The 26,240-nt window shown below is 47.4% G+C and overlaps 1 protein-coding gene across 2 annotated transcripts in view; it reads right to left on the reverse strand.

The window, feature by feature from the left end:
• Positions 1-26,240, reverse strand: part of PSAP (prosaposin) — a 32,177-nt gene that overhangs the window by 2,934 nt on the left and 3,003 nt on the right. Inside the window, exons 2-11 of one of the 2 annotated variants that reach the window (XM_082610994.1) lie at positions 12,253-12,386; positions 10,352-10,426; positions 9,642-9,764; positions 8,471-8,671; positions 7,917-8,060; positions 5,936-5,992; positions 2,128-2,259; positions 790-885; positions 277-463; positions 34-191 (exon numbers count right to left, since the gene is read on the reverse strand). In XM_082610994.1, coding sequence (XP_082467120.1) covers positions 34-191; positions 277-463; positions 790-885; positions 2,128-2,259; positions 5,936-5,992; positions 7,917-8,060; positions 8,471-8,671; positions 9,642-9,764; positions 10,352-10,426; positions 12,253-12,386 — 1,307 coding nt within the window. Of the gene's footprint in view, positions 1-33; positions 192-276; positions 464-789; positions 886-2,127; positions 2,260-5,935; positions 5,993-7,916; positions 8,061-8,470; positions 8,672-9,641; positions 9,768-10,351; positions 10,427-12,252; positions 12,387-26,240 lie in introns of both variants that reach the window. The other variant, XM_082610993.1, reaches the window with a different exon arrangement.

Raw genomic sequence — 26,240 nt, forward strand, 5'->3', positions numbered from 1 at the left:
TGACATTCGGGCCGAAAGCAGCCCACAGCGTACCTGCTTCTGGTACGGGTCAGGCAAGAATCTGCAGCCTTTCTCCAAGGCAGCAAGGATCTCCTCCTTTGTGCTGTTTTTCTCCAGGTTTGTTTCCAAATAGGCCACCAGCTTCTTGCACACCTCACAGAAGCCACCGTCCTTCCGCGGCATCACGTGTGCTACGCAAGAGAGCACAGGCTCAGTGCTGGCAAGGCCCTCCCTAACCCGAGAGGGGCCAGCCAGCCTCACGCGCGCTGGGCTCACCGGTCAGTGCAGGCAGCCCCCGGCTGGAGCAGAGATGGAGCAGGCTGCACACCAGCTCAGGGCTCGCCTCCTGCAGGAGGATCGACAGGATGGAGCTGCCGTAAGTGTCCACCACCTCCTGGCACTCCTCGGATAAGGATGTGGGCAGCTTCGAGCACACGCTGTCCAAAGCATGAATTATTTCTTCCTGACACACAAGAAGAGAGGCTCACGTGAGAAGACGGGAGGCTGTGTGGGAGAGACTCTGAACAGGCTGTGACCGGGGAGCCAACAGCAAGGTGCTCTTTTCTCCCCCAAAGGCTAGACCTACCGAGCAGGGCAAAGAGGCCGCCTCCGGCCCCAGCCCAGAGGGATCGGCTGCTGGGAAGTGGTGGTTCCGACTCCCGGGCTGGTGTCCCATACCCACAAGGGCCAAACCCAGCTCTCGGGCTGGGTCCTCCCACCAGGCCATTCTGCCTCCAGGGCCAGGAGCGCTTCCCTCTGCAATGGCATCATTTCCCAAAATCCACGTACCTCGGTCCTGTTGTTGTCAATCAGCTTGACCACCTCCTTCACCACGTACTCGCACACCTCACAGTAAATATCAGCCTTTGCCGGGACCGGATCCTTCTGTTGAAAGAGCAGAAGAATCCTAACACTGAGGGCCTCGCCTCACTCCTTGGTCCTGCTCCTCTAAAGGAGTGGGGCAGAGGCCAGGACGGGCTAGCGTCACACAAAGGCCACTTCCTGCTGCATTCAGAATGGGGTGTGGCTCCCTCCCAGTGTCCAAGCCCCAGTCCCTGCTGCTCCTAAACGGTGGGAAACCCATCCCTTTCCCCAATCCTCTACCACCACCCCAAAACCAGGAACAGAAGCAGTGAAACTGTCCCCCAACCCCAAAGAGCTGTCCATTCAATGTCCGTTTGGTTGCAATCACCTCATCTTTCAGCATTCATTTTGGGGAGGCGAATGGGGGAGAAGGAACAGAGAGAGGATTCACTATTAGTCTACTGTTTAGAAGACAGCGTTTTAAACATGTTTCAGGTCTGCTCTTGCGTTTCAAGTCTCAGAGCCTACCTTTGATAAAACAATACTGTTGAACATAATTTTCTGTGATAGTGGCAACATTCTCTGGCCGTGCCACGCAATACAGCAGCCGCTAGCCACATGAGTCTACTACTAAGCACCTGAAATGTGGCTAGTGTAACCAAGGAACCGAATTTTTTTTTTAATTGAAGCATCACATGTGGCTAGAGTACAAGCTATAACTCTCCATCTTCTCCAGCCACTAATTCAGTCAGCAAGATGGGCCAGAGCCTCTGAGCGTCTCGACTGGACAGGAGGGGCAGCAGCAGCACTTCCGACTCTGCCAGACACAACCCTTGTGTGGTCCACGTAGTACACGTGCCGAGGGAAGACAATAGGAGGAGACGAGACAGCTAAAGGTCAAGTGACACGGACATGGAAAGTTCTGGAACAAGAAGTGCACACAAGTGCCATGTGATAAGATATCACATGGCTGGGCGCCTGTTCCGGGAACATCAAGTTTGTACCACAGCTACAGCATGGGGAAGGAGGTGGGCAAGGCCACAGAGAGCACATCGGAAAGGTTCGGTTGGAGCCGGGCACTGAAAAATGATTTCGAATGGTGTGCTAAAAACGTAGACTTGATCCCATGAGCATTAGGGTTTATAACCAAGGAGATAAATGTACGAGGGTAGGGGCGCTGCATCAATTTAGGGGATACTGTAAACTAATGGTCTCAAACTCAAATACCTTTAAAAGCCAAGCAGGGAACCAAAAGAGTGTGTGCCGTGTAGGGTGTGACAATGTGGAGTGGCGGGGCATCATAAAACCAATGGCACCAGGTACCTTTATGGGCTCCACCAGCTCCAGGGCAGGGATGACGTTCTCCGAGACCACCTTGGCAGGCACCAGAGTCTTCATGGGCATCTCCTTCACCTCGTCACAGAACCCAACCAGCCCACAAATCTCCTTGGGTTGCTAAAAAGAGCACAGAAGCAGCAGTGAGAGGCAGGTCCAAACCCACCACCCCCTGTCCCACGCTCTACACACTAAGTTGGGGTGCTGGAGGAACATCCTAGACCCAGTGTCAAAGCTGACTGCCCCCCAGACAGGCAAAGATTCCACATGAAATCTAAAGGGGCTTGTGCAAATGCAGATGTACCAGTTTCACATGGGGAAGGCGGCCATGCAAAGCTTTGAAGAGTGATCAGACAGAACCACTATCTGCTCCAGCCAGGGAGCACCCAGGGAAGCAAAACTCCTGGCACCTTTCAAGGGCAATCGAATCAACTCCAAGGACACCTGGTCTGTTCTAGAACCTGTTTTTCAGTTGAGCTGGCTCGCCCTCAGGAGGAGGAAGTAATAAGCTACACGTTCTTTCTAGAGGAAGAACTACGATGCCCATAAACTAACAGAAAGCCAAATGTGTTAGAAATAAAACCACACCGGATCTTTCAGTAGAAGGACCATTTAAAATGATGCATTAAGGGGAAATAATGGCTTTTTAAAAAGCCACATTCTACATTCACAGCTGCACACACACACGACACATGAAAACCCAGTCTCCCCACGTCATGAATCTTTTCAAGTCACAAGGTCTCCAGATCCCCTTTCCCCTCCAGACACCAAACCACAGAAGAACTAGATAGTTTGGACAACATCTTGACCATTTCACTACGACAATGGCCAAGAGCAAGTGAAGTATACACACTTGGTATACTTTGTAAACAAATGCAACTAGCTCTGGCCTGATGGCATTTGCTCCCACTGGCAAACCATAAAGCAGCGGGAACAGGATTGCTAAAACGGGCCCTGTTAAGGGGAAAGAGTAGCTCATGGCCATGGTTCATCTTGTTTTAATATGCAGAAGCCTCTAAAATTAAATAAGGCTGGAGAATTCTGAAAAGTATATCCTAGAAGTATCCTATCTCTGGCGGGCTTTAAGAACGGGCAAAAGTCAGAAAGGGGTTAAAGATATAGCAAGCTTTTTAGAAAAAGGACAAAGATCAGGAGGTGTGGCTGCTTTGTCTCAGATCGGCTTTGCTGTACTAACTCCTTGAGGAGACCTAGGTGAAAATTCAGATATTTCAACCAAAGTCCTCTCCTATTAGACTTCAAAATACCTTTGAAAATCTTTAATTCTAAAAATGGAGGGCAGTGCTCCAAGGAGGGCAGTGCTCAGTACAACCCCGAAAGGGCACTAGCTCGGTAAGTCTAGTCTGGGGGCTCGGTCCCCATGTTTTGCCACCAATGGCCTGGCTCTTGAGTTGTCTCGTGTGGCTCCAGAACCCAAAGGACCCCGTCACCCAGAGGGGCAGAAGCCATAATCAAGAGACTGTTTCCAGTTCTCTGGATCCAACAGACAGGGGAACAGTCTGCTCGCTATCTGCAAATGACTTGCTCATGCAGCAGAAGCATTTCTGGGGCGATGAAAAACACGACCAATGACATGCAACGCTCTCCTGAATCATGACAGAAACAAGGTGTCCCCACTGAAGTTGGGCCTGCACTGAAGGAAGCTGAGGCCACCGATGGTTCCCCACCACACTGGGGGCCTGCACGTGGCTGGCTGGGCGCTGATTCCGGCCAGAGTGCAAGGCTCTGTGGGCTTCGTCTGCTGGGCCCCCCGAAGGGGAAGTGAGGCCCCTGGCCCCTCCCAGTGCTGAATCACACGGGAGAGATGCGGAAGCCCCCTTGCCAGCCAAGTTATTCACACAGAGAGGGAGCCTGCCTTTCCCAATCTTTCCTTGTATCTGTCAGAGCTGACGATGCCGTATAAAAAAAGATGAGCAATATTAACAACAAGCAGCAGCAGACCACTACTACAAGCAAATTCCCAGCACATACCTGATCCTGCTGTTGAACAAAAAAACAGGAAATCGGAGATGAAAAAAATAAGAGAAAGGAAAGGACACAACAGTTAAGAAAAAATTAAAACAACAATAATCAAGCAGTTAACCAGGTATAAGGATGTCTGTCACCAGAAGTTTAGGTGAAATGCCCTTCCAGTCACCTATCAGCAACCTACCTTGTTCCTACTATTGCATGCACATGGGGACCCTGAAAGCTACTCTCTCCTTCAAGGGTTAGATCACGCTGCCCCCAGCCTGTTGGTGCACCATCCCCATGTCCTTAACACACCACGGCAAAACACTGAGCAGCAGGTCCCCAGAAAACATGTTAGGAGGGGCTTTCCTGGCTCAGAAGCCAAGCCCACCACGCCTGCAAGGCCCTCACCTCAGGCTGGTGATGAGCAGCCGGGAACAACACACAGGGCTGCTCAAATCAGGGGTGTGTGTCAGAATATCAAATACACCCGGGGCGGGGGGGTCAGGGATCCCCAGCCCAGGTCTCAGGGCAATCTGCGCCCAGGTGGCCAAATGCCAGCCTGGAAGGCTGGTTTGACAATGCAGGCATACCTCATTTTACTGAGCTTCACAGATTTTACAAATTGAAGGTCTGTCACAACCCTGCTTCAAGCACGTCTATTGGCCCCCATTGTTCCAATAAATAGCACTTCCTCACTGCCTGTTTGTGTGTCACATTTTGGTAATTCTCACAATATTGCAACTTTTTACTACTATGACTCACTGAAGGCTTAGATGATGGTTAATGGTTTTTAGCAATAGAGTATTTTTTAATTAAGGTGTGTACATTGTTTCTTTAGACCTAATGCTACTGCACACGTAACAGACTACAGTGTGGTATACACATAACTTTTATATGACTGGGAAGCCAAAAAATTCGTTTGACTCACTTTATTGTGATATTCACTGCACTGCAGTGGTCTGAAACCAAACCTGCAGTATCTTCGAGGTAAGTCTGTGTTATTAAAAGCCCTGCCCTTTGACTCAGCAATTCCTGTCTTAGTTACCTATCTTAAGGGAAAAAACAGGGATGTGCATGTGTAGCTATTTGGCCCTAAGGAGAAAAAACTCAAGGACTGTAGGCCAGTCTCAACATAGTTAGGAAGTCAGCATGACAGAGGAAAAAAGGACAACTCACCCCTCACCCACTGCAGATTAGATCTCAGGAGGCCAGTGCATCTTCCCCATGTGAGGATGCCTTCAGACCTCCCTGACCTGTACAGTTTGCTGCATGGATCCAGCTGGCTTCACTGTGCTTTCTGGATATTTTCTACCTCTAACAATGAAGGAATGCCCCTACCACCTGGATGCATGAGAAGCAAGTGCACGAGTTACGGGCTCAAGCAGGAGCTACAGCTAACACTGCTGCGGAGTGCAGGACCAACTCTGGGAGGCGGATGCTCCCCCCATCAGAACTCAGGCTGGAAGAGAGCAATCCTCAGGCCTGGCCTAGCTACAGAGCAGACTATTTATTCCCAAGGGTCCCATAATGAAAGCCAGATACTAGAAATCTGATGGCCAGCTCACATATGCACTGGCAAACAAACCGCCAGTAAGCCAGCAGGGCAGTCCCGGGGGTCAGGCTGCTTCAGCCTTTCCCCTACCTGGGGAAGGCAAGGGGGAGGTACTGAGTTGCAGGTGGACAGTCTGAGGGTCAAAGAGGGCTCATTTTGGCCCAATTCAGTACTCAAAGGTAAAAGGGAAACGAAACCATATAATTTTCAAAATCCTAGAAATCAGTTTGAGACAAAGAAAAATGCTAACAAGGAGCTTCCCCTGCCACCTACCATATGCATCACCATTTGGATGGCGATTTCCGAATACTGGTTGATATAGTTCTTGCACTGGGGAGAGAGAAACAGACTGTTAGTGAAACTCATTGCTACAACAACATACCAAAACCCCACCCTTTCCAACAGTGTCAACAGGTGAGTATCAAGCAAGTTTCCAAGAGTGGAATCATCAATGCCTGCTCTGGGCAAGTCTCAATAAGATAAAAAATGGCAATTTGGGCTTCCCTGGTGGCGCAGTGGTTCAGAGTCTGCCTGCCGATGCAGGGGACACGGATTCGTGCCCCGGTCCGGCAAGATCCCACGTGCCACGGAGTGGCTGGGCCCCTGAGCCATGGCCGCCGAGCCTGCGCGTCCGGAGCCTGTGCTCCGCAACGGGAGAGACCACAACAGTGAGAGGCCCGCATACCGCAAAAAAAAAAAAAAAAAAAAAAAAAAGGCAATTTCGTTACTCCATACCTTACAGGAAAACATGTGTGCAAAAGTGTTTTGAAAATGTTTTCCAAAGGCCCTTAGAGATGAGGTCCTCCAATCTCCTTCTATGGCCCATACTTTCCCCGAGGTCACACGGCAACTACTCAGTGGTAATTTAGAGTGAGTGTGGCTACAAGATACACTGCTGATCTAACCGAGATTACTTTTCAAATCTGTTCACACAGTCTTGGACAGGATTATAAAGTTTAAATCCAGTATAATCCAGTTAAGTTATAATGATTTTCATAAAAATCTAGGTATTTCCTGCAGACCCTATCTGGTCATGACTGGGGAGCCTCTACATGTGAGAAAACTGAGGGTGATATGACAGCCCTCAGAGAGGTTAACCTGGGGAAGCCAACTGACATAGCAAATATACCAAGATACTTCAATGAGGCTAAAAGATTCACAGGCTTTAAAGAAAGTTAACAGAAAGGAACCCTTAGCTCCCAGAGCCAGCCATTCCCACCCAGAAAGGTTGCTCTAGATCCCAGACCCACGGACTTCTTACAGCTGGCCTCCCCACATCCAGTCTTGCAGAGGTTTATTAGTGGTCGGGTACTAAATGGCATTTTGGTTTTAGAAATCAATCTCATGAGTGTGAGTAATGGGAACAGGGTCCAAGACATAAACCCCCACGGGGCTAACGAAGAGTTTCTGAGCCTGGAGGACCAACATTCACCAAAATAAGGAAGGCATCCCGGGTGAGCCTCTTACAAGCCAGGCGCGTGGCTTTCCCTGGGCAACCACCCTGCTGGTGGCGGGGACAGCACACCTAGAATTACGAATAGACAACAGCCAGGCCTTAGAACCGGAACAGGGTTCTAAGTGGTTCTACTGTTGTTTCTTAAAGTTGTGGTAACTGCGAGGAGAAAAAAAAAAGTCTTCACAAAAGTGGTCTCTCGGGCTTCCCTGGTGGCGCAGTGGTTGAGAATCTGCCTGCCAATGCAGGGGACACGGGTTCAAGCCCTGGTCTGGGAAGATCCCACATGCCACGGAGCAACTGGGCCCGTGAGCCACAATTACTGAGCCTGCGCGTCTGGAGCCTGTGCTCCGCAACAAGAGAGGCCGCAATAGCGAGAGGCCCGCGCACCGCGATGAAGAGTGGCCCCCACTTGCCACAACTAGAGAAAGCCCTCGCACAGAAACGAAGACCCAACACAGCCATAAATAAATAAATAAATAAAGCAAACTGTCAACAAGTAAAAATAAATAAACACTATTAAAAAAAAAAAAAGTGGTCTCCTTCTCCTTCCACTATTTTGTCCCAGGAGTTCTGTTACATATCTAAACTCAATTAACCAACCAAGTATTTAAGTACCCACCACATATCTGGCTGCTTTGTGGGAACTGGGAATTGTTTGAACATCTCTTCCTCAAAGCCCTCAGGCTGGAACTTAAAATGGCACCCCAGGAAGTGAACTTTTCTTGGCTCCCCCACTGCTGTCTCCACAGCCCAGCTCCCTGGCCCAGAACATCCTCCGATGCCTGAGGTAGGGCTCACCATGTCGGCCATGCCAGGCCCCAGGCGGTCGCACTCCTCCTTGGCGTGGTCCACCAAGGCCTCGACAAAGGTGGAGTTGGTCTTCACAGCATTCTGGACGTCAGTCACCATCTGAATGCAGTCCTGGCAAACGTCCCCGTTAGCCTAGAGACACAGGGGCAGTTGGTCTGTAAACACTGCATATTCCTAAAAACAGCTAAGAGTGTTCAGATTCCAACATGCTCGTAACTGCAGCACCAGGGGTGAGTCCCTGAACTGTTCCTAATGTGTTTTTACAGGCTCTAAAGGGACTGACAGGTTTAAAATCAAGTGGGCATTGATTATAGTAAAGCTTAAAGGGAAGGGGGAACCATCTCTGCGTCTGTTAGATATCCCGGTTCTTCAGAACCTCCATGGCACAACCATCTGAAGGGTGGGCTGTGGAACTGCAGAATCAAGTAAAGGAATAAGGCCCCAGTCTGAGAGCTAGCTGTACGCACACGCCGCCCCCTTTTGTGTCACGGCTCAAACCCAACCAAAGACGGGGCCCTGGGCGGCCAGGCCCACTGCCTCACCTTGTGCTGGGGCTTGCTGTGGGGCCCGTCCTGAGGGTAGAGGAGGAGGGGCACGTTGGCCATGAAGGGAGCCACCACCTCAGCCATATCCAGGTCCGGGATCTGATTGGACTCGAGCTGATTCTGGTGATTCAGCTCTGCCAGGTGCTTCTGAAGAGACTCGCAGAGGTTGAGAGCGGAGCACACCTCCCCGGGATGGCTCTGGTGGGGGAAGAGGCACAAGTGGAAATCCTCTCCCCAGAAGGAAACAGGCCACCTGGCGCCTTCAAATTCTCCCTTTCTTCATGTCCTGGCTTGACTCACGTGCGCACGCCCAGCTAACAGGCACATCTCAAACCAAACCGCCCAACCTGCTTGGCCGGCCCCACGGCTCCATTATAACAAATGGTTCCACCACCGTCCTCCCGGAGGTGCCAGCCACAAACCTGGAAGACATGCCTAACTCCTCCCCTCCACCAGCAAGTCCAGTCCGTTTATCCACTAAGACCACGTGCAGCTGTCCACCTCCACTGTCCCCATCAGATCTCACACCTGACCATCCTGCCAGCTTCCCCTCTTGCAACTCCCAGTTGGTGGGACCCAGACCAGACCAATCCCTTTGAAAAGGGATCATCTCACCTCTCCCCGTGAAACCCTCCAAGACCTCCCCATTGCACTGGCAATCCTGAAACACAGCCTGAAAGGTCTTGCGTGATGTGACCCCTGCTTTCCTCACCAAAACCTTGGTCCCATCTCAGGACACTCCTGCCCCACTGGAGGTTTTTAGGGTCCTTCCAAATTCCACAAGCCTGGCTCCTTGTTCCTTGCTGAAAACCCAACCTCTGGCACATGGTTTATGCGTAACAGATACTTACTGAATGAAAGTCCAGCATCCTTGTAGCTGACATGAGTTATCAAGTCAGCATCTATAACTGTTATACCAGTTTACATTCCTTCGTTAATTCTCTGAGTTCCCATTTCCCGTACCCTCCCCAACCAACCCTTGAACGTCACAAGCAGAGTGGTCTGCTGTGCCAAAGCCATTTTGGACGAAAACTGTACAAAAGATCTGTTGACGAAATCTCAGTCTATGAACGGACTTTCCATTTTAGTCAGTGTAATCTGGTCTGGAACCTCCCCTGGGCCCCAGAGGTGCCTTGAAGGAAGAGTCTATCTATTCTCCATCACGTACCATTTGTCCTTTAATCATGTCCAGGATGACCGGGAGGTAGGAGTCGACGATCTCCTTGCAGGAGGCAGACATGTTCGGCTTAGGCAGCCAGTCACAGGTCCTCTCCAAGTACACAAGGATCTCCTGCTAGAGAGGACAGAGGCAAGGGTCGGACCAGGATGGACTTCTTCTCCACAAACGGGCTGAAAGCAAGAGGCCCTCCACAACTCCAGAAACGTGAAGGCTAGAAACAGTGGCCCTCGGGGAAGAGGACCTGGGAGAGGGCTAGTGTGGAGCCGTGGCCCTGCCAGGTCAGTGAGGCAAAAAGCAGTGCGAGCACTATTCAAAACGAAAATCCTCTGACCTGCGGTCTCACTGGCACAGGGGATTCTGAGCAGAAATCACCAAAAATGGACCTAAAGGTTAACGGCATGGGATACAAAATCCCAATCAACCTCGGGCATTTGACGCCTAGCCCAGGAGTCAGCAAACTAGGGCCCGCGGCCTGTTTTTGTACAGCCTGTGGCTAAGAATGTTTCTTACACTTTTAAAGGATGGGGTGGGGGACATTACATGACAGAAGCAGTCTGTGGCCCACAGGACAGTTATTTCCAACCTGAGCCTAGACCACTCCTCGCTGGACGTCCCCAGTCACAGCTCTGTACGGAACCGATGCACGTGGCCACACGGCCACCGCTCACACGCAGTCACACACCCTGGTGGCGGCTCACCTCAGTGGCGTTGTCTTTCAACATGTCACCGGCTGCAGTGATGACGTCTTTGCATATGTCGCAGGGAAGGGATTTCTAAGAGGAAGGAACACGAGGGAGAGAGATCTGTATTTGTAGGACATAACTCACACCGCACACAGCTGAAAACTGCCGTGGCCTTTTTCCTGTTTCATCTAACCGTGGCCATCGCTGACACACTGGCACATCCTGGTCCCCCAACCTAGATGAGAAGCACTGGACACCGCGGGGGAGGCTTAGATGTGACTGATCACACTACTCTGTGCTTCTACAGGATAGAAACCCTTTTCCTGTACCCTCTACCCCTCAGCGCCTTGCTCAGTGCACACGGCACAGGCTACATTTCGCATTCATGCTCACAACAGCTCTGTGAAGAAACTGAGGCTCAAAAATCAGCTGGAACTCAGGGCAGCAGAAATCAGAGAAGATCGGTAATGTGACGGGACATCACAGAGTAAGAGGGTGCGGGCAGTGAAGCGAGGCCCAGTCAGACCTCCGCGCATTCCCACCAGCAGTGCTGCCGGCGCTCTGTCTGCCTTCCACCTCCTGGGCAGTGCTGTGTGCCAGTGAAGGCCACACGCCACCACTGCAGAGCTCAGAGACCTGACACGAGTCTTCTAGACAAGCCTGGCATCCCTACGTGGCCCAGGACCACGGAAATTCTAGGCAGTCCTCAGAGCTCTTGGGGCGCTCCCTTCTTTATGTCAACCAATTTTCAACCCATGAAGAAGGAACTAACACATCTGGGTGAGATTAAGGAACACCTGTGAATTTAGCTGCATTTAGAGAAACCGCCTTGAACCTTTGGACCTAATCAGGCTAATACTGTGCGTGGGGCCACTCAGGTCACATATGCCTTTCTTTCAGTATCGTGAATTTATGATATCCTGAATTTGTGCATGATGCCCGAGAGGTTCAGGTATCCATAAGACTGTCCTGTCAAGAGAGAAAGATCTAAACTTCCCCCATGATACATTAAACTTCAAAAGAGGAAGCAGGATTACAAACAAGATCAGAAGCAAATTAGAAACCAAATCTGAAAGTAATTTTGGCCACAGAGAGTGGTTTAAGACAGTGAATTCGGAAAACTAAAAGAGCAGTGTTACTGAATTAATTCTTCTTCTCTTACTGAAGGAGTACTAGTGGCCACCGACAAGTTTTAGACCTCAAGTTCCACACAATCAAACCTGCCTTGTACCACAGGCTGAAGCACATCCCAGAGCAAACAAAGAGCACTTCCTGTAGTCGGCTGGCCCAGCCAGCAGAGCTTGGGTGTCTCCTGAGAGGACTCAGGTTGCGTGGAGTATGCACGTGAGGTTTGTCATCTTAAGAGTATTCCCCATATTAATGTGCTATATTTATCACTGTTTAGATGAAAAATCAGTGGCATCTTTTCCAGTTTGGCTATAGTTGGAAATAAAATTTTAGATAGCGATCAAGCTCTAGGGTCTGAATCAGTGATTTGCCTGTTTAAAAGACAAAAATACCAAAAAAGGGGGAAAGGATTTCAAAAGCTTAGCATCTACTTTGAGTGAGTGACCAAGGACAGAGCTGTACCCGTGTGCCCTGTCCTGGGAATGGGAGCTGCACCTGCCGGTCCCTTATGTGGGGTAGAGAGGTGGGAGCTGCATCTGGAGGGCAGCATGGGGCACGCGGTGGAGGACAGGCAGGACCTCACCCTATCTATGCCACCAGGACACTGGGCGGCATTGGGGGAATGGAGCCTCCCCACTCCAGCCCGCCACTCCTCCGCGTGGGTACCCCCACCCACAAACAGGACTCAGGTTCACCAGGAAGAACAAACAAAAGGAAGCACGAGAGAGCGCTCCGTAAAGGGCAGCAGGTACAGATGACACAGAGGCCCAGCAGTCGGAGGCACTCACCACGGCCGGCTTGTTCCAGACGGTCTGCAGGCAGTGCTGCACGGCCCCGCAGTCAGACGCCGTCTTCACATTCTGGCACCACACGGCCGAGCCTCTGGTACATTCTCTCAGGCCCAGGACGGGGCTGGCGAGAGCTGCAAGCAGAATCAGTGTGAGGATGCGGCCCATTCCCACACACCAGGCCCCCCTCACTTGCTTCCCCAGCATCAGGGGCCTTGGCATTTTGCGGGACACTAGGCTGGCCCCTCACCAGCTGTATGAGACACGAGCCACAGAGCCAAGGAGCTGCGTTGTCACATATGTCACAGGGCTGAGAGGGACTAATCTACCTGGTTCATCGTTTTCCTCTCACACTATTTTTAAACAGTATCAGACAGATCAGTCCTTTTAATCTTTACCATCTTACATTTCCATGAAGTAATGAAAGAAATCACAAGACAAAAGACTGGCAGGTTTAAAAATAGAAGATTTTAACTTCTGTAGAAATGAAAAATAGCCAAAGTTAAAAAAAATTGTAATGAGAACCCAAAGAGTCATATCCTTATTACATAAAACAATGGCTTTTAACGTTGTTCTAGTAGAAGAGACCTTTTATAATCAACTGGGTGAGTTTCTGCACATAAACAAGTTTGCTAGCAAAAAACAAAACTATATAGCCTGGATATCAAAAAGTGTAGGTATGTCCACTCGAAACCAATTGCACACACGGAGTTTCATCTACGGTGTAACAAGGAAAGGACTCGGGTGGAAGTCACAACCACAGAAATGGGATTAGGAAAAAAAAAACAGAAGAAAGGTTCAAGTCACCTGGAACCAAAGAAATGCAGGTTAAAGCAAGAAGGTACCATATTTTTAAAATTAAAATAATAGCCAGTGGAAAACAAAAACAAAAAACCTTATCACCAAATAGTGATAAATTTGTGGAAAAAGATGCATTCTTATAAGGCTGACAGCAGTGTGACTAGTAAGTACTTCTCAAAATATATTAATATATTTCAAGAACTGAGGGAAAAAAATCCCTCTTCAAAAATCCACTTCTAATAAAACATTTTAGGGAAATTCAGTAATTCAAGAGGTAAAATACAATATGCCTAAGTATATATATATATTAAATTAAATTCACGATACTAAAAAAAAGGCAGATGTAACCTGAATGGTCAAAACTAGAGGGAAAAAACTAGTGATATTCTTACCAAAATATTATACAGTTGCTAAATATACTTATAAAAATGATGTATGTCAAACAGAAAAATATTCAAGAATATGAAATTGGGGTTGTACAAAAATCAGAAAATAAACAAAACAAGGTGGTTGGCTAAATTACTTTTTTAAATTCCCCATGTCATGTTGTTTGTGTGTAATTTTAAAGAATATTTTATAAACTGCCCTGAGAGAACTATGGTATTCCTTGATTCTGGAACTAAAAACTGGGAAGAAAACTCTCACATTCACACTTCACTAGGAAACAACAGATTACATCAGGCCACATGCAGACGTATGACTGCACAGGGGTCAAACTCCAGCAGCTATCACAGGAAGGTTGAACTAACTTCTACTGTAAGCAGAAAACATTTGGCTTGGGTCTGAGAAGAAAACCCCACAGCCACGTAAGAAACAGATTTAGAACCTCAGGAGTCATGCTGCATGTTACGTCACCTTGTAAACCAAGAGAGGACACAGTAATCCTATGGACATGTCTGTCTGTCTGTCTGTCTGTCTGTCTGTCTCTCTCTCTCTCACACACACACACACACACACACCACGGGCTACAACACATGGAGGGCCGTGGGTGTTCTCTCTCTAGGAGAAGGGAGGAAAGGAAATACTGTTATTACTTTACTAGCTATTCAAGCCTAGCTATAGTTCTACAACCTGTTCATGCAGACACGGAGTCACAGGTCCCCAGAAAGCTCAAGCCAGATGATCTGCGCCCCTTCAGACACCACCAAACGAATTCTTAATCTGCCCAGATTACAGCCTTCTCTGCCCTTTGGGGAGCAAAAAATCACAACTCACAACCAGTTCATGAACTCAACAGAAGTGGCCTCATTTCAAAAGCTGTTGGTTTGGTCTGGTCTCTGTGGGAAAACATGTGCCAGATTCGAAACAGTTCTACGCTCCCCAGATGGTTAACCATAACGTAGCCAAGCTAGGCTGGGGCCTTCAGCCGTAGGTCCCGGGAGGTCAGAGGGGAGCAGAAGTCACATCACGAGGGTAAGGGCTCTGAGGAGTGAGGGGGTCGCAGAGACAGCCCCAGCCCTGGCAGCTCCCACCAGCACTTCCCACGCTCCTCCCAGGCACTGGCCTCCCAGTTCTCCTGACCTAAGTACCCACTAAGTACATCGCCTGCTTCTACATCTGAATTAGGAGCTCGAATTATGAACAGGAGGCTACAAAATGAGTCTCTAGGCAAAGGAACATACAGAGATACACAGTGAAGCCGGAAGGATGGACCTCAGCAGATAAAAGCAGGGCTCCCTGCACAAGGCCTGACCACCACTCTCCATCCTTACAAATACTCAGTCTAGGGATTTTCTCCAACCTTCCAGCCAGGAACTGGCTGTAACTGACCAAAATCTACCAGGTTTCCGGAACACAATGCACTATCACAGGCCCAAGCAGCAAGAATACTTTGTAACTTGTTTACTCCCCCTAGCAACTTGAAATAGTAATCACCTGCTATAAAGACTTGTTACTTGTTTTGGCCAGGCTATTCTGGACTAAAAAAGTAGCCCCTTCTGTCTGAAATTGGTCCAGCTACTGCAGAACCCAAGGTCATTTCCCAATCCTAACAGTTGCTGAATAGTAACAAGCCCCCACCTCAGAACTAGAGGTAAAATATATGCCTGGTGGCCAATCTGGCAGACCTAAGAGGTCACCCAACCCAAGCCTAAAACAGATTTCAGGGACACTAAGAAATGAAAACTGAAGTCCCAGCTCCCAGAAATTCAGTCCTTACCAAGACCTCCTCATTTACCTCCAAACTAAAGCCAAATTTATAAAGGTGCATGTTATTAAAATGGTCTGTGGTGCAATTTCCTAAGATGACCCGAAGCAACTGCGTGTCCTCAGGGTTGGTAATGAGGCGTTTAACAAGCCTGGTGATGCCAAGTGCGCATCTGCTGAGAGTGCGCATCATCCTGAATCTGCTGAGAGGTTCAGGGGCTTATTTCAGGAGCCGGTCTCCTGAGAGGGAATCAAACAGTGGGTCAGAACAAGTTTGGAACATAGATCCCTTCCTCAGAAAACGTACTAATACACAAAACCCTCACACCACTTCAGGGGGTTCTCAACACTGGTCCAGGGACTCCAGCTGGGGACTGAAAGCTCTCGGGGGCGGGGGGAGGGGGATTCCTGAACATTCAGAGGGAGAGCAGTCATCTTTGCTGACGGGAAAGAACACTTTTATCTTCTCAGGGGCAGGGCTCCAGCAGACCTCAGGCCCACTGGGAAGGACCCCACCAGGCACTCATCCCTTGTGATGAGTGTTGCCCATGGTCCACGCTGTGGGCGACAGCTCGTGTTAGCGTCACCCAGTTGTGATGTGGCAGAAACGAGGGGGAGGTGGGGAGATCCAGATGACGGGCACCTAAATGGAGTGGAAGGCTCATCCCAAAAAGGCTGAGCAGGGAGCAGGGGCAGCAAGGGCTGAAGACGACAGCTGGGAAAATGAAACTCTCCGGGTTAAATTTAAATGTGATGCCTGTTGGGCTGCAAGAAAAAGCAGGGCAGCCAGAGCCAACGGCACAAGGACAGAGGTGGGGCTCAGAGGCTGTGGCGTGAGTGGACACAGGTAGGCAGAGCACACCTGCGCATCCTGCTTCCCGTGGGACAGGGACAAGCACGGGGGAAGGCAGCAGGTCGGAAGGGGAGGCCCTTAGGAGACTGCAGGTGTTTAGCTGGGAGAGAGAAGGTTTCTGGGATAAGCACAGTCATCTTCACAGGTGAAGGACACCTTCCACCTCTGACATGGGGGTGGATCTGCTCTGGGTGGTGGCTTCAGATCCCAGACCTCAGAGTGGTGGGTAGAGGTGAAGGGAAGCAGACCACAGCTCAAGGTAAGGAACATACTTAACACCCACAGGCTATAAAAGGGGAATCGCAGACTTCCCTGGTGGTCCAGTGGTTAAGACCCCACGTTCCCACTGCAGGGGGCGTGGGGTTTGATCCCTGGTGGGGAATTAGGATCCCACATGCCACACAGCACAGCCAGAAGAAAGAAAAAAATAAAGGAAACCTGTGAGATTAAGCAAGTTCTAATTAATAAGTGCAGAGTCTCAACTTGAAGTCAGAGTTCTCACTCTGAAGCCTGAACTGTCCTCTAACCAATAAACTGATGCTTTAAAAAAAAAAAAAAAAAAAAGGGAATGAGTTGGCTTGTTATGTGATGACCTCTACAAGAGTGGGAGCAACCAAGCAGAAACGAAATGCCCAACCTAGAGGGATTCTGTGTAAGAGGGATCCTGAGTGGTGAGCGGGCCTAGAAGACCTCTAGGGGCTACAAAAGTCTTCGCTCTTATAATAATGAGGCAAATGACATTTTCAGTATTTACACATAACCAATATTAAAATTACCCTAACCTACTTTCTTATGAGTTACTTCTCAAAACATCTTCCCAGCAAAGCTTTCATCTCTATTTTCATCTTTCCACACTGCCCCCAAAAACCAACTTTCTTCCCTGAGGCAACAGGCTGAACTCTAAGACAGTTCTTAGAATGTCTGCCTGACACCCTGGAGATTTCTGATTAAATCTGTCCTATTAAGAAGGATCACTGCTCAGGGTAAGGCAAGCACTACACTTCTTAGTTCAAGGGCCTGGCATTCGAGCCCTCAGTGACAAATGCTGGCGGGCTGGAGTCAGAGAAATGATCACTTCAGAGACACTAAAACCCCACAACCAAGTTTCATTTTATTAGGACAGGGTTTCAGGTTTGTTGTTTGTTTTTTTAAGACTTCAGTGGTTATTTCCTTAGGAAAGGGGTGGGTGCTCTGATCCCTTCTTACTCCTAGGCTTAGAAGAAAATAAGCAGATGTGCTCTAAACCACTCCACATGTAGGTCACTTATCATAGATAGGCTGTAGTGGAATTTTACTGTCTTGAGAACAGCTGCCATGAGCCGGATCAGTCACGGGCTTTGTGGCAGCTCTAGACTCTTACCAAAAATCCTCAGTGAGCCTGGGAGGGAGGGAAGGAGGGAGAGCTCACCATAGCCGTGTGTGTTTTAGGTGCTCTTACGATGACTTCTTAAGTGAGAAGGAGCTAAACCCCAAGTTTAGAGTGAGGCTTCTAAGGCAACTTACCCACCATCTAACAAGTTAAATGTTTTTCAAACACGGTATACTGAAAAGAAAATAAGATCTGCCTGCAAGTCCTGTCCAAATGACCCTAAACAAATCACCATCCTTCTGAGCTTGTTTTTCATCTGTAAAATGAGGATGAAGCCATTGATCACTGGATTGTTTTGAGAAAAGAGATGACATAATTATGCACTTTCAACTGCCAAAGTATTACTCTCTCAACCATCATCATCTATCTGTCTGGTATCTTCATCTACCCCATTATCTCGACGCCCCTACCAGACTGGCTCTGAAATCAGACAGTGAAGGTTCAGATCATGGCTCTACCACTTCTAGTCATGTGACCTTCAGACTCTGGTCTTCCAATTTGCAAAATGGGCCTATTACTAGTACCCACTCCAAGGGATTTGTAAAAATTAACCGACTGTAAAACACAGTGCAGTGCTGGCATGCTACCAACGTCCAGTGAGCAGTACTACTATTATTATCCACAGCAGCAACCGGAAGACCTTTTTCACGTCTGCTATCTTGCCCAGAACAGGTGTTCCACAAATAGCTGAATCAAGGATGTTCTATTTGCTTTCTCTACATTTAATCAGGTCATTAACTGGCAGCTCAAAGACCTAGAGAGCTGTTTCCCAGCAACCTCAGGAGTTGTTGGTTACTAAATTCAAGACCCGGAAATCACGAGGAGAGTGAAGCACAGGCCCCACTGTCATGAGCCCAGGAGTTGATACTGTGTAGCTAGGAGCTGAACAAGAAGCCCTGCGTGGGCAAAACATGAGAGGTGCCCAGCGAAGCACCGGTACCACCACCAGTGAAAAGCTTTCAGTGATTCATGTAATTGGAGCTACAGGCTGATTGCCCTCCAATCCCAAGAAAGTCTCCACTGTTCAAAATATGTTTGGAACCCACCTTTTAGAAAAGCCCCCTCAAAAACCTCTCCTTCTCTGGAAGGGCACAGAGGCAGTACGGCAACATGATCACTGCCCTGAGTGTTGGGGGTAGACAGACCTGACGAAACTCCTGCTCTGCTGTCTACTAAAGCCAAGCCTCAGACAACTTACTAACGCCGCAATTATCTGCAAAATATGGAAAATAAGAGTGCCCTTGGGGCTTCCCTGGTGGCTCAGTGGTTAAGAATCCGCCTGCCAACGCAGGGGACACAGGTTCGAGCCCTGGTCTGGGAAGATCCCACATGCCGCACAGCAACTAAGCCCATGTGCCATAGCTACCGAGCCTGCGCTCTAGAGCTCGCGAGCCACAACTACTGAAGCCCGCGTGACAAGAGCCCATGGTCCGCAACAAGAGAAGCTGCTGCAATGAGAAGCCCGTGCACCGCAACGAAGAGTAGCCCCCGCTCAACACAACTAGAGAAAGCCTGCGTAGCAACGAAGACCCAACGCAGCCATAAATTAATTAATTAATTAATTAACTTCCTTTAAAAAAAAAGAGTGCCCTCTTCTCAGGAATTCTGTGAAGATTAATAAGAAGGCACAGAAAGCACTGAGAGTGCCTGGTACTTATGAAGCTCAGTTAATTGTACACTGGCTTGTTAATGGTGGACTTGAGGGAAAGGATGACAAAGGGAGGTGTTCACTTTCTAATTTTTGTATACTGGCATAAATTAATTTTTTCTCATGTTACTTTTAAAATCAGAAAAAAACAGTTAAACCTTACAACCTGTTTCAGGGAACAATTATTGCCCAGTGTGGCACAGACCACAAGTTGCTCCCTGTATCTATTCTCCACTCCTTTCAAAGGAACAGAACCACAAATTCTTAGCTACACACATGGCTGCCAAAATTAAAAACCACATTTCCCAGTCCCCCTTGTAGCAGGGTCTGGCCATGAAACCACATTCCGGCTGATGGGATGTTAGTAGACATTACTGCATTTTTAAAGACAAGTGATGGCTGGAACTTTGGCAGCCACGATGGGCCATGAAGAAAGGGCCTAGACCTCAATGATGCAGAACACTGAGCTAGAAGAGCCTGGGTCTCCGAATTCTTTTGGAAGTAGAACCACTATGCTAGCCCTAGATTGCCTGGCTCCTGAACTCGCTGTGATAGATGGGAACAGTTCAATCATAATTAAGACACCATTATTCTAGGTCTCTGTTGTCTGCAGTCAAACCTAAGCCTAACTATAATACCAGCTTAATCATCTACCTCATTCACCAAAATAGTCTCCAAATGACAAGTCTGTACTAAGGCTTACCTCCACTGCGGATATTTAAAAGTCCATGTACACCATATAATTAACAAAGCTTTTCAAAAACAACCTCAGAATGAAAGGGATAATCATTCCTAGAATGTGTTTTATGCCCTATTTGTTAAAACAATCAGTCTTATTATTTTAGCCATATAAAATCTTTTTTATTCCTTTTAAATATTTCAGGTAACATATGCTAAATACTGTTCGAGTCTAATCATAAAAAAAAAAAAAAGGGTAACAGAAAATGCAAGCAGCCTCCCAATCTCAACAATCAGAGCACACATTCCACAGGGCAGTGGATCTGCTGCCTGGGTAATGCATTGCCATGGCAACAAGCAGGTTGCTAGGAAACCAAGAGACAGGAACCCCAGGAGAGGCAGTATCTACCTCAGGTCCCCCGCATTCAGACATTTCTCAGGAGAATTTGTGCACTTAGATTCCCTAAGAGCAGGAGATAACACAATGCACTCAACACTGACTACTCGATGAAACAGCTGGTGTCACAAATACCTTCGATGACAAAGAGCACTTGTCCCTTCTTTAGAGGATCTTGCTTTTGGAAAACATTCTGCAGAGCAGAATAAAAATACTGCCCATTTAATCATTCTGAATGGCATACGCTTAGAGGCAGCCTGCCTTGATCTGGAGGAAGTAAGGTCCAAACAGTCCTCTTATCACAAAAGGAATCTGTGGCAATAAAGCTTTCAAGCTGCTAGGCTGACATCCCATCACCTCTGGCTCAGATAAGCTATTATTTCTGTTACTTAAGACAAAGGTTCTTTCTTCCCTGCTTCTCCTCTCGCACTGCCCCCTTGCTTTTTAATTTTCCTCACAAGCCAGATCATTCTAGGACAAGAAATCAATCCACATGAAGAAAGCAACAGAATCCTCAGGTACACTGCCTTGTGTGATAACACACACTGAGGGGCAAGGCTGTGTGATCTTCTTAGATTGTAAAAGAACGATTCAATTTGGCATAATTAATTTGGGGAAGAGAAATTCCTATCTAGTTCATTCAAGAGCACTCCCAGGGTTCCCTGGTGGTGCAGTGGTTAAGAATCCGCCTGCCGGGCTTTCCTGGTGGCGCAGTGGTTGAGAGTCCGCCTGCCGATGCAGGGGACACGGGTTCGTGCCCCGGTCCGGGAAGATCCCGCATGCCGCGGAGCGGCTGGGCCCATGAGCCATGGCCGCTAAGCCTGCGCGTCCAGAGCCCGTGCTCTGCAATGGGAGAGGCCACAACAGTGAGAGGCCCGCGTACAGCCAAAAAGAATCCACCTGCCAATGCAGAGGACACAGGTTTGATCCCTGGTCCGGGAAGATCCCACATGCCGCGGAGCAACTAAGCCCATGCACCACAACTGCTGAGCCTGCACTCTAGAGCCCGCGTACCACAGCTACTGAGCCCGCATGCCACAACTACGCAAGCCCGTGTGCCTAGAGCCTGTGCTCCACAACAAGAGAAGCCACTGCAATGAGAAGCCCGCGCATTGCAACGAAGAGTAGCCCCCGCTTGCCACAACTAGAGAAAGCCTACACACAGCCACGAAGACCCAAAAATAAAATAAATAAATTTTTTTTAAAAAAGAGCACTCTAGTCCTAACACAATACTGTAAATCAACTATACTCCAATAAAAAAAAATAATTAAAAAAAGAAAAAAGGAGCACTCCAGTCCAATATAAACTCCTGTCAGCAAAGCTCTTCTTCCAAAGTGTCAACCTATCGGGTGATGATCAGACATAAACTTAAATCACCTTAGATAATATTACTCCACAACTGGACCATGAAGAAGCCCCTGACAGAAATGCCCAAGGTCCAGCCAGGTGAATGGGTACAGGCAGAGGTCAAAGGCATATCTGTATGGTTCTACACTCGGCCCAGGATACAGCCCAGGAATCAATTCAGCCAGCCAGCCAGCCAGAAGCCGGCCCAGGCTCTATCCCATCCCTGCTAACTGGCTGGGTGGTCTCTGCACCCTTGAAGAAGACAATAATATTAAAAAAAAAAAAAAAAAAAAAGATTTCATGCAAACCCACTAATAAGGAAATTCAGTGTTCTGGGCTCGTCACACATGATTGTTTACTAAGTAAAAAGTTTCAGATACATGCAAGTGTGTCTACTATAAATGTCACTTTTGAGTGCTTAATACTTAAAAGGAATACCACCTTCATTGGAAATGCTGAAATCTAAAATTCAGACCACAGCATGGATTAGGGCAGGATATTAGAATCCCCAGCATTCTGATTTAGTTGTAAATCAAAAAATAAATAAATAAATAAATAAATAAATAAATAAATAAAATAAAAAGAGGGGAAACAACTCCTCAAATTATAGCTGGTTCCCTTTTCAGATTTACCTCAAATCAGGGCCACCAGGGGTATCTTAGTTATGTTAGGGTCCTGTGTCCCTAACCCCTATATAAAATCCTCTCCAAAAGGCTCAGGGTGGGGGGGGGGGATTGGCTCTAACCTGGACACGATTTTTTTTTTTTTTTTTTTTTTTTTGCGGTACGCAGGGCTCTCACTGCTGTGGCGTCTCCCGTTGCGGAGCACAGGCTCCGGACATGCAGGCTCAGCGGCCATGGCTCACGGGCCCAGCCGCTCCGCGGCATGTGGGATCTTCCCGGACCGGGGCACGAACCCATGTCCCCTGCATCGGCAGGCGGACTCTCAACCACTGCACCACCAGGGAAGCCCAGACACGAACTGTTATTAAAAGCCAACACTTCACCTGAGTCCAAAGTCACTCTTGATTTGCAAGCTCCTAAACACAATTTCTTAAAATTCGTTTCAGTTAATAAAAGAAAATGCTTTGTTTAATCGTGATAAAGATCTGGCACTACCAGCATTTAAGTTTCATGCACACCGACCCACCAGCAGTTACTGAGCTTAATTAAGTCCTCTTGCTACAGCTCACACCACGGTTCAGCAGGACTGAGCACCTATTACAGGCCAAACACTGTTGTACGTGCTGCAGATCCAGTCAGTGACCACGACAACAAATAAAAACACATCATATGATGCCAGGCAGCGCCAAGTGCTACGAAGAAAAATGAAGCCAAGGAAGAGCAAGACTAGGGCAGAATGGCATGGACATTTCAGACAGAGCAGGGTGCAACTCTGGTAAGGCAACACCTAGGCAGAGAGTAAACTACATGATTACCTGGAAAGGAAGATGACCCAGACAGGTAGAACACAAAATGGGCAACAGTAAGTAAGCAGCCCTGACCTGATGGGAGAGGAAGAACTTTGAACAGCAGCCGAGGGCCAGATGACATGACCTTGCAGAATAAACTTTAGGTTTTACTCCTAGTGAGACAGGAAAAGCCACATGACCCTCTGGCATCAGCGCCTGCACATGGAGACAGCATTCCAGCACAGCTGTTAAAGGAGTTGTTTTGTTTTTTTACTATAATAAGTGACACCACTAAGACTGGCCAAAAGAACTTTCTAACAAAACATCTCCTTCAATCTTATTTACGTAGTTTCCTGTCATGTAAAGAATTTCTTTTCAAAAGCAGTATCTATCCAAATGTGGCCAAAATTTAATTTGAAAATTTGGAAGTGTCATTAGAATCCATCTCACTTTTCCTGTGACACAGATGTCCATCAATAGGTTTAACTAAATTGACACATCCATACAATAAAATACTCTGCAGCTATTTTTTTTTTTTTAACAGCTGGGAGGTAGAAGGTGATTAAGAAGACAGGACAGGGCCTCCCTGGTGGCGCAGTGGTTGAGAGTCCGCCTGCCGATGCAGGGGATGCGGGTTCGTGCCCCGGTCTGGGAGGATCCCATATGCCGCGGAGCGGCTGGGCCCGTGAGCCATGGCCGCTAAGCCTGTGCGTCCGGAGCCTGTGCTCCGCAACGGGAGAGGCCACAACAGTGAGAGGCCCGCGTACTGCAAAAAAAAAAAAAAAAAAAAAAAAGAAGACAGGACAACTTAAGTGCAATGTGGTACTCTGGATCCACTCCTGGAACAGAAACAAGAGATTAGTGGGAAAATTGGTAAAATCCAAATAAAGTATGCAGTCTAGTTAACAGTAAGGTTAATTTCTTACTTTTGACAAATGTACAGCGGTTATCTAAGATGTTAACAGTAAGGGAAGTTTGGGTGCAGGGTGTATAGAAACTCACTGTACTAGCTTTGTAACTTTTCTGTAAATCTAAGATTATTCCAAAATTTATGTTTTTTAGAAAGGCAGTAGTATAGATCTATCTGTATTAGCATGAAATAACCTCTAAAGATACAAATAAAAGGAGAAATGCAAATGAAAACCATCTCACCCTTTTATCATGGCAAAATTTCAAGTCTGACATCAAACGTTAATATAGCAACTAAAAACCGCATAGTCTGTGGGAACAGAACTTCCTAAAATCATTTTAGAGAGTAATTCAGCAATTTCTAATTAAGGTGAAAACAGATATACTCCACAACTCAGCAATTCTGTTCCTAGGTATATCCTCTAAGGAAATGTCTGTTCATGTGCACAAGAGTATTTATAGAAGCAGTTTGTAACAGAACAATAAAACAACTGGAAATAATCTAAATGTCTATCAACAGAATGGAGAATAAGTATGATATAAATGTAATACTGTAGTGAAAATGAATGAAACAGATCTAAACATTTTCAAAATGAATGAACCTCACTAGCAAAATTTAAAAAAAAATTACTAACCCAAGAATATATATTATTCATAAAATGTTTAAAATATCCAAAACAGGACTTCCCTGGTGGTCTAGTGGTTAAGACTGTCGCTTCCACCACAGCGGGCAGGGGTTCAACCCCTGGTCGGGGAAGTTCTGCATGCCGTGCAGTGTGGCCAAAAAGGTTAAAAAAAGAAAAAAGAAAAAATCCGAAACAATACTACACATACCGCTGAAGATTACACATATACGTATGAAAGTATAAAGACAGACCTGTAGGGGGATGATAAACACCAAGGCCAGGAAGGTGGTTATCTATGGAAGGAGGCGGGCTGTTCTATATCTTAACTAGAGTGTTATATACATAGGTGTTATCATTACTCTTCCACTTTTCCGGATGTCCAGAATGTTCCACAATTTTAAAAAAGAGCAAGGAGTGAAACAGTGTAATATGTGTTTGTGTTAAAAAGAGAAACAGAAGGGGAAATCATACACACAGCCGCCTACAGGTAGGTCCAGAAGGCTCCTAAAGGAACTGGTACCAGGCTGCCTCTGGGAAAGGCCCAGGGGACAGTGGTGGGAGGGAAACATACTTTTTACTCTATGCACTATACACTGATGGAACTTGTTTACTGTGTGCAGTTATTATCTGAACAGTTCACTGCCATTAAGGGATGGGGAAACCAGACTGGGGCGGGGAGTGGAGAACAGACTTATCCCAGGTACCATGGTTAGGGACAACCAGCCTAGAATCTGAGTAGTCAGGTTACCGGGAACCAGCCCTGATCTGCTGGGCTGTTCTGTTAAAAACTGATGTATAAACCAAGAGTTTGGCTGCCTAGCCAAATTCTTTCCCACCTCCCTCCTAATGGCTGACTACCTCCCCTAGTTTGTTTTCTGATCTGGTAATTATGTCCAACATAACATATTTACAAGTCAATTTAATTTTGTTTGTTGTTAAATTTACAACATCCAATGAAATGAAAGAAGGCAGGAGACATGACAAAATCAAGGGCAGACTGATTTTGTCCTTGTGCTGGTGGGACAAGAACATTAACAAACATGGTATTGTTTTTTTTTGTGGTTTTACAACAAACCCTATAGTACTTATTTACCTAAGCCTTGTCGTACAGTAAGTTATTAAAGCATCACTACATCACTACATTATTAATCCCATTGTACAGATGAGGAAGCACAGTTTAAGAAAATTGCCCAAGGTCAGTCAATGATGTGATAAGTTAAACTTCTATTCTACAGTATCATCTCACTCCCATCATAAAGAATTATAAATTCCACAAGAAAGCATGGAATTTTGACAGGTTATTTTTCAGTGCATAGACCATTACCCAAGGCCATAATTCAGGTTATTTTCTGGAACTTCACGGAACAAAAGTAAAGCAATGAGCGCTTTCGCCAACAGTCAAACTGTTCATCCCACTGTATTTACCATCAGTTTTAAAATGATTTAAAAAAACAAAAACAAAAAACAAAACAGGCAGGGCAGGAAAATCCAGACCCTCCTTCCAGGAAGCAGAACCAAATAACTGGTGCTGGAAGCAAGGCTTAGAGTGACCTAGAATGCCCATGCTAGAAGACTGCTTCCAGAAGCTGCAGTGCACACTTGCCCAAGTGGCATGGTCTTGGCCTTGAGAGCTTCCCATGCCTTATTAGGTGCTTTCCCCCACCAGCAACACCCTGTCGCCCTTCCTCGTCCCCATCCAGTTAAGCCACAGCCTAGCCATTCCAGCTTCAGAGCCCAAGAAAATGGAGGAGCAAGTTCTCCTTCCCCATCTAGAAAAATCCAGACCACCTGATCTAATACGCT

Source organism: Mesoplodon mirus, assembly GCF_964341445.2.
Source record: "Mesoplodon mirus genome assembly, chromosome: 2".
Lineage (NCBI taxonomy): Eukaryota > Metazoa > Chordata > Mammalia > Artiodactyla > Ziphiidae > Mesoplodon > Mesoplodon mirus.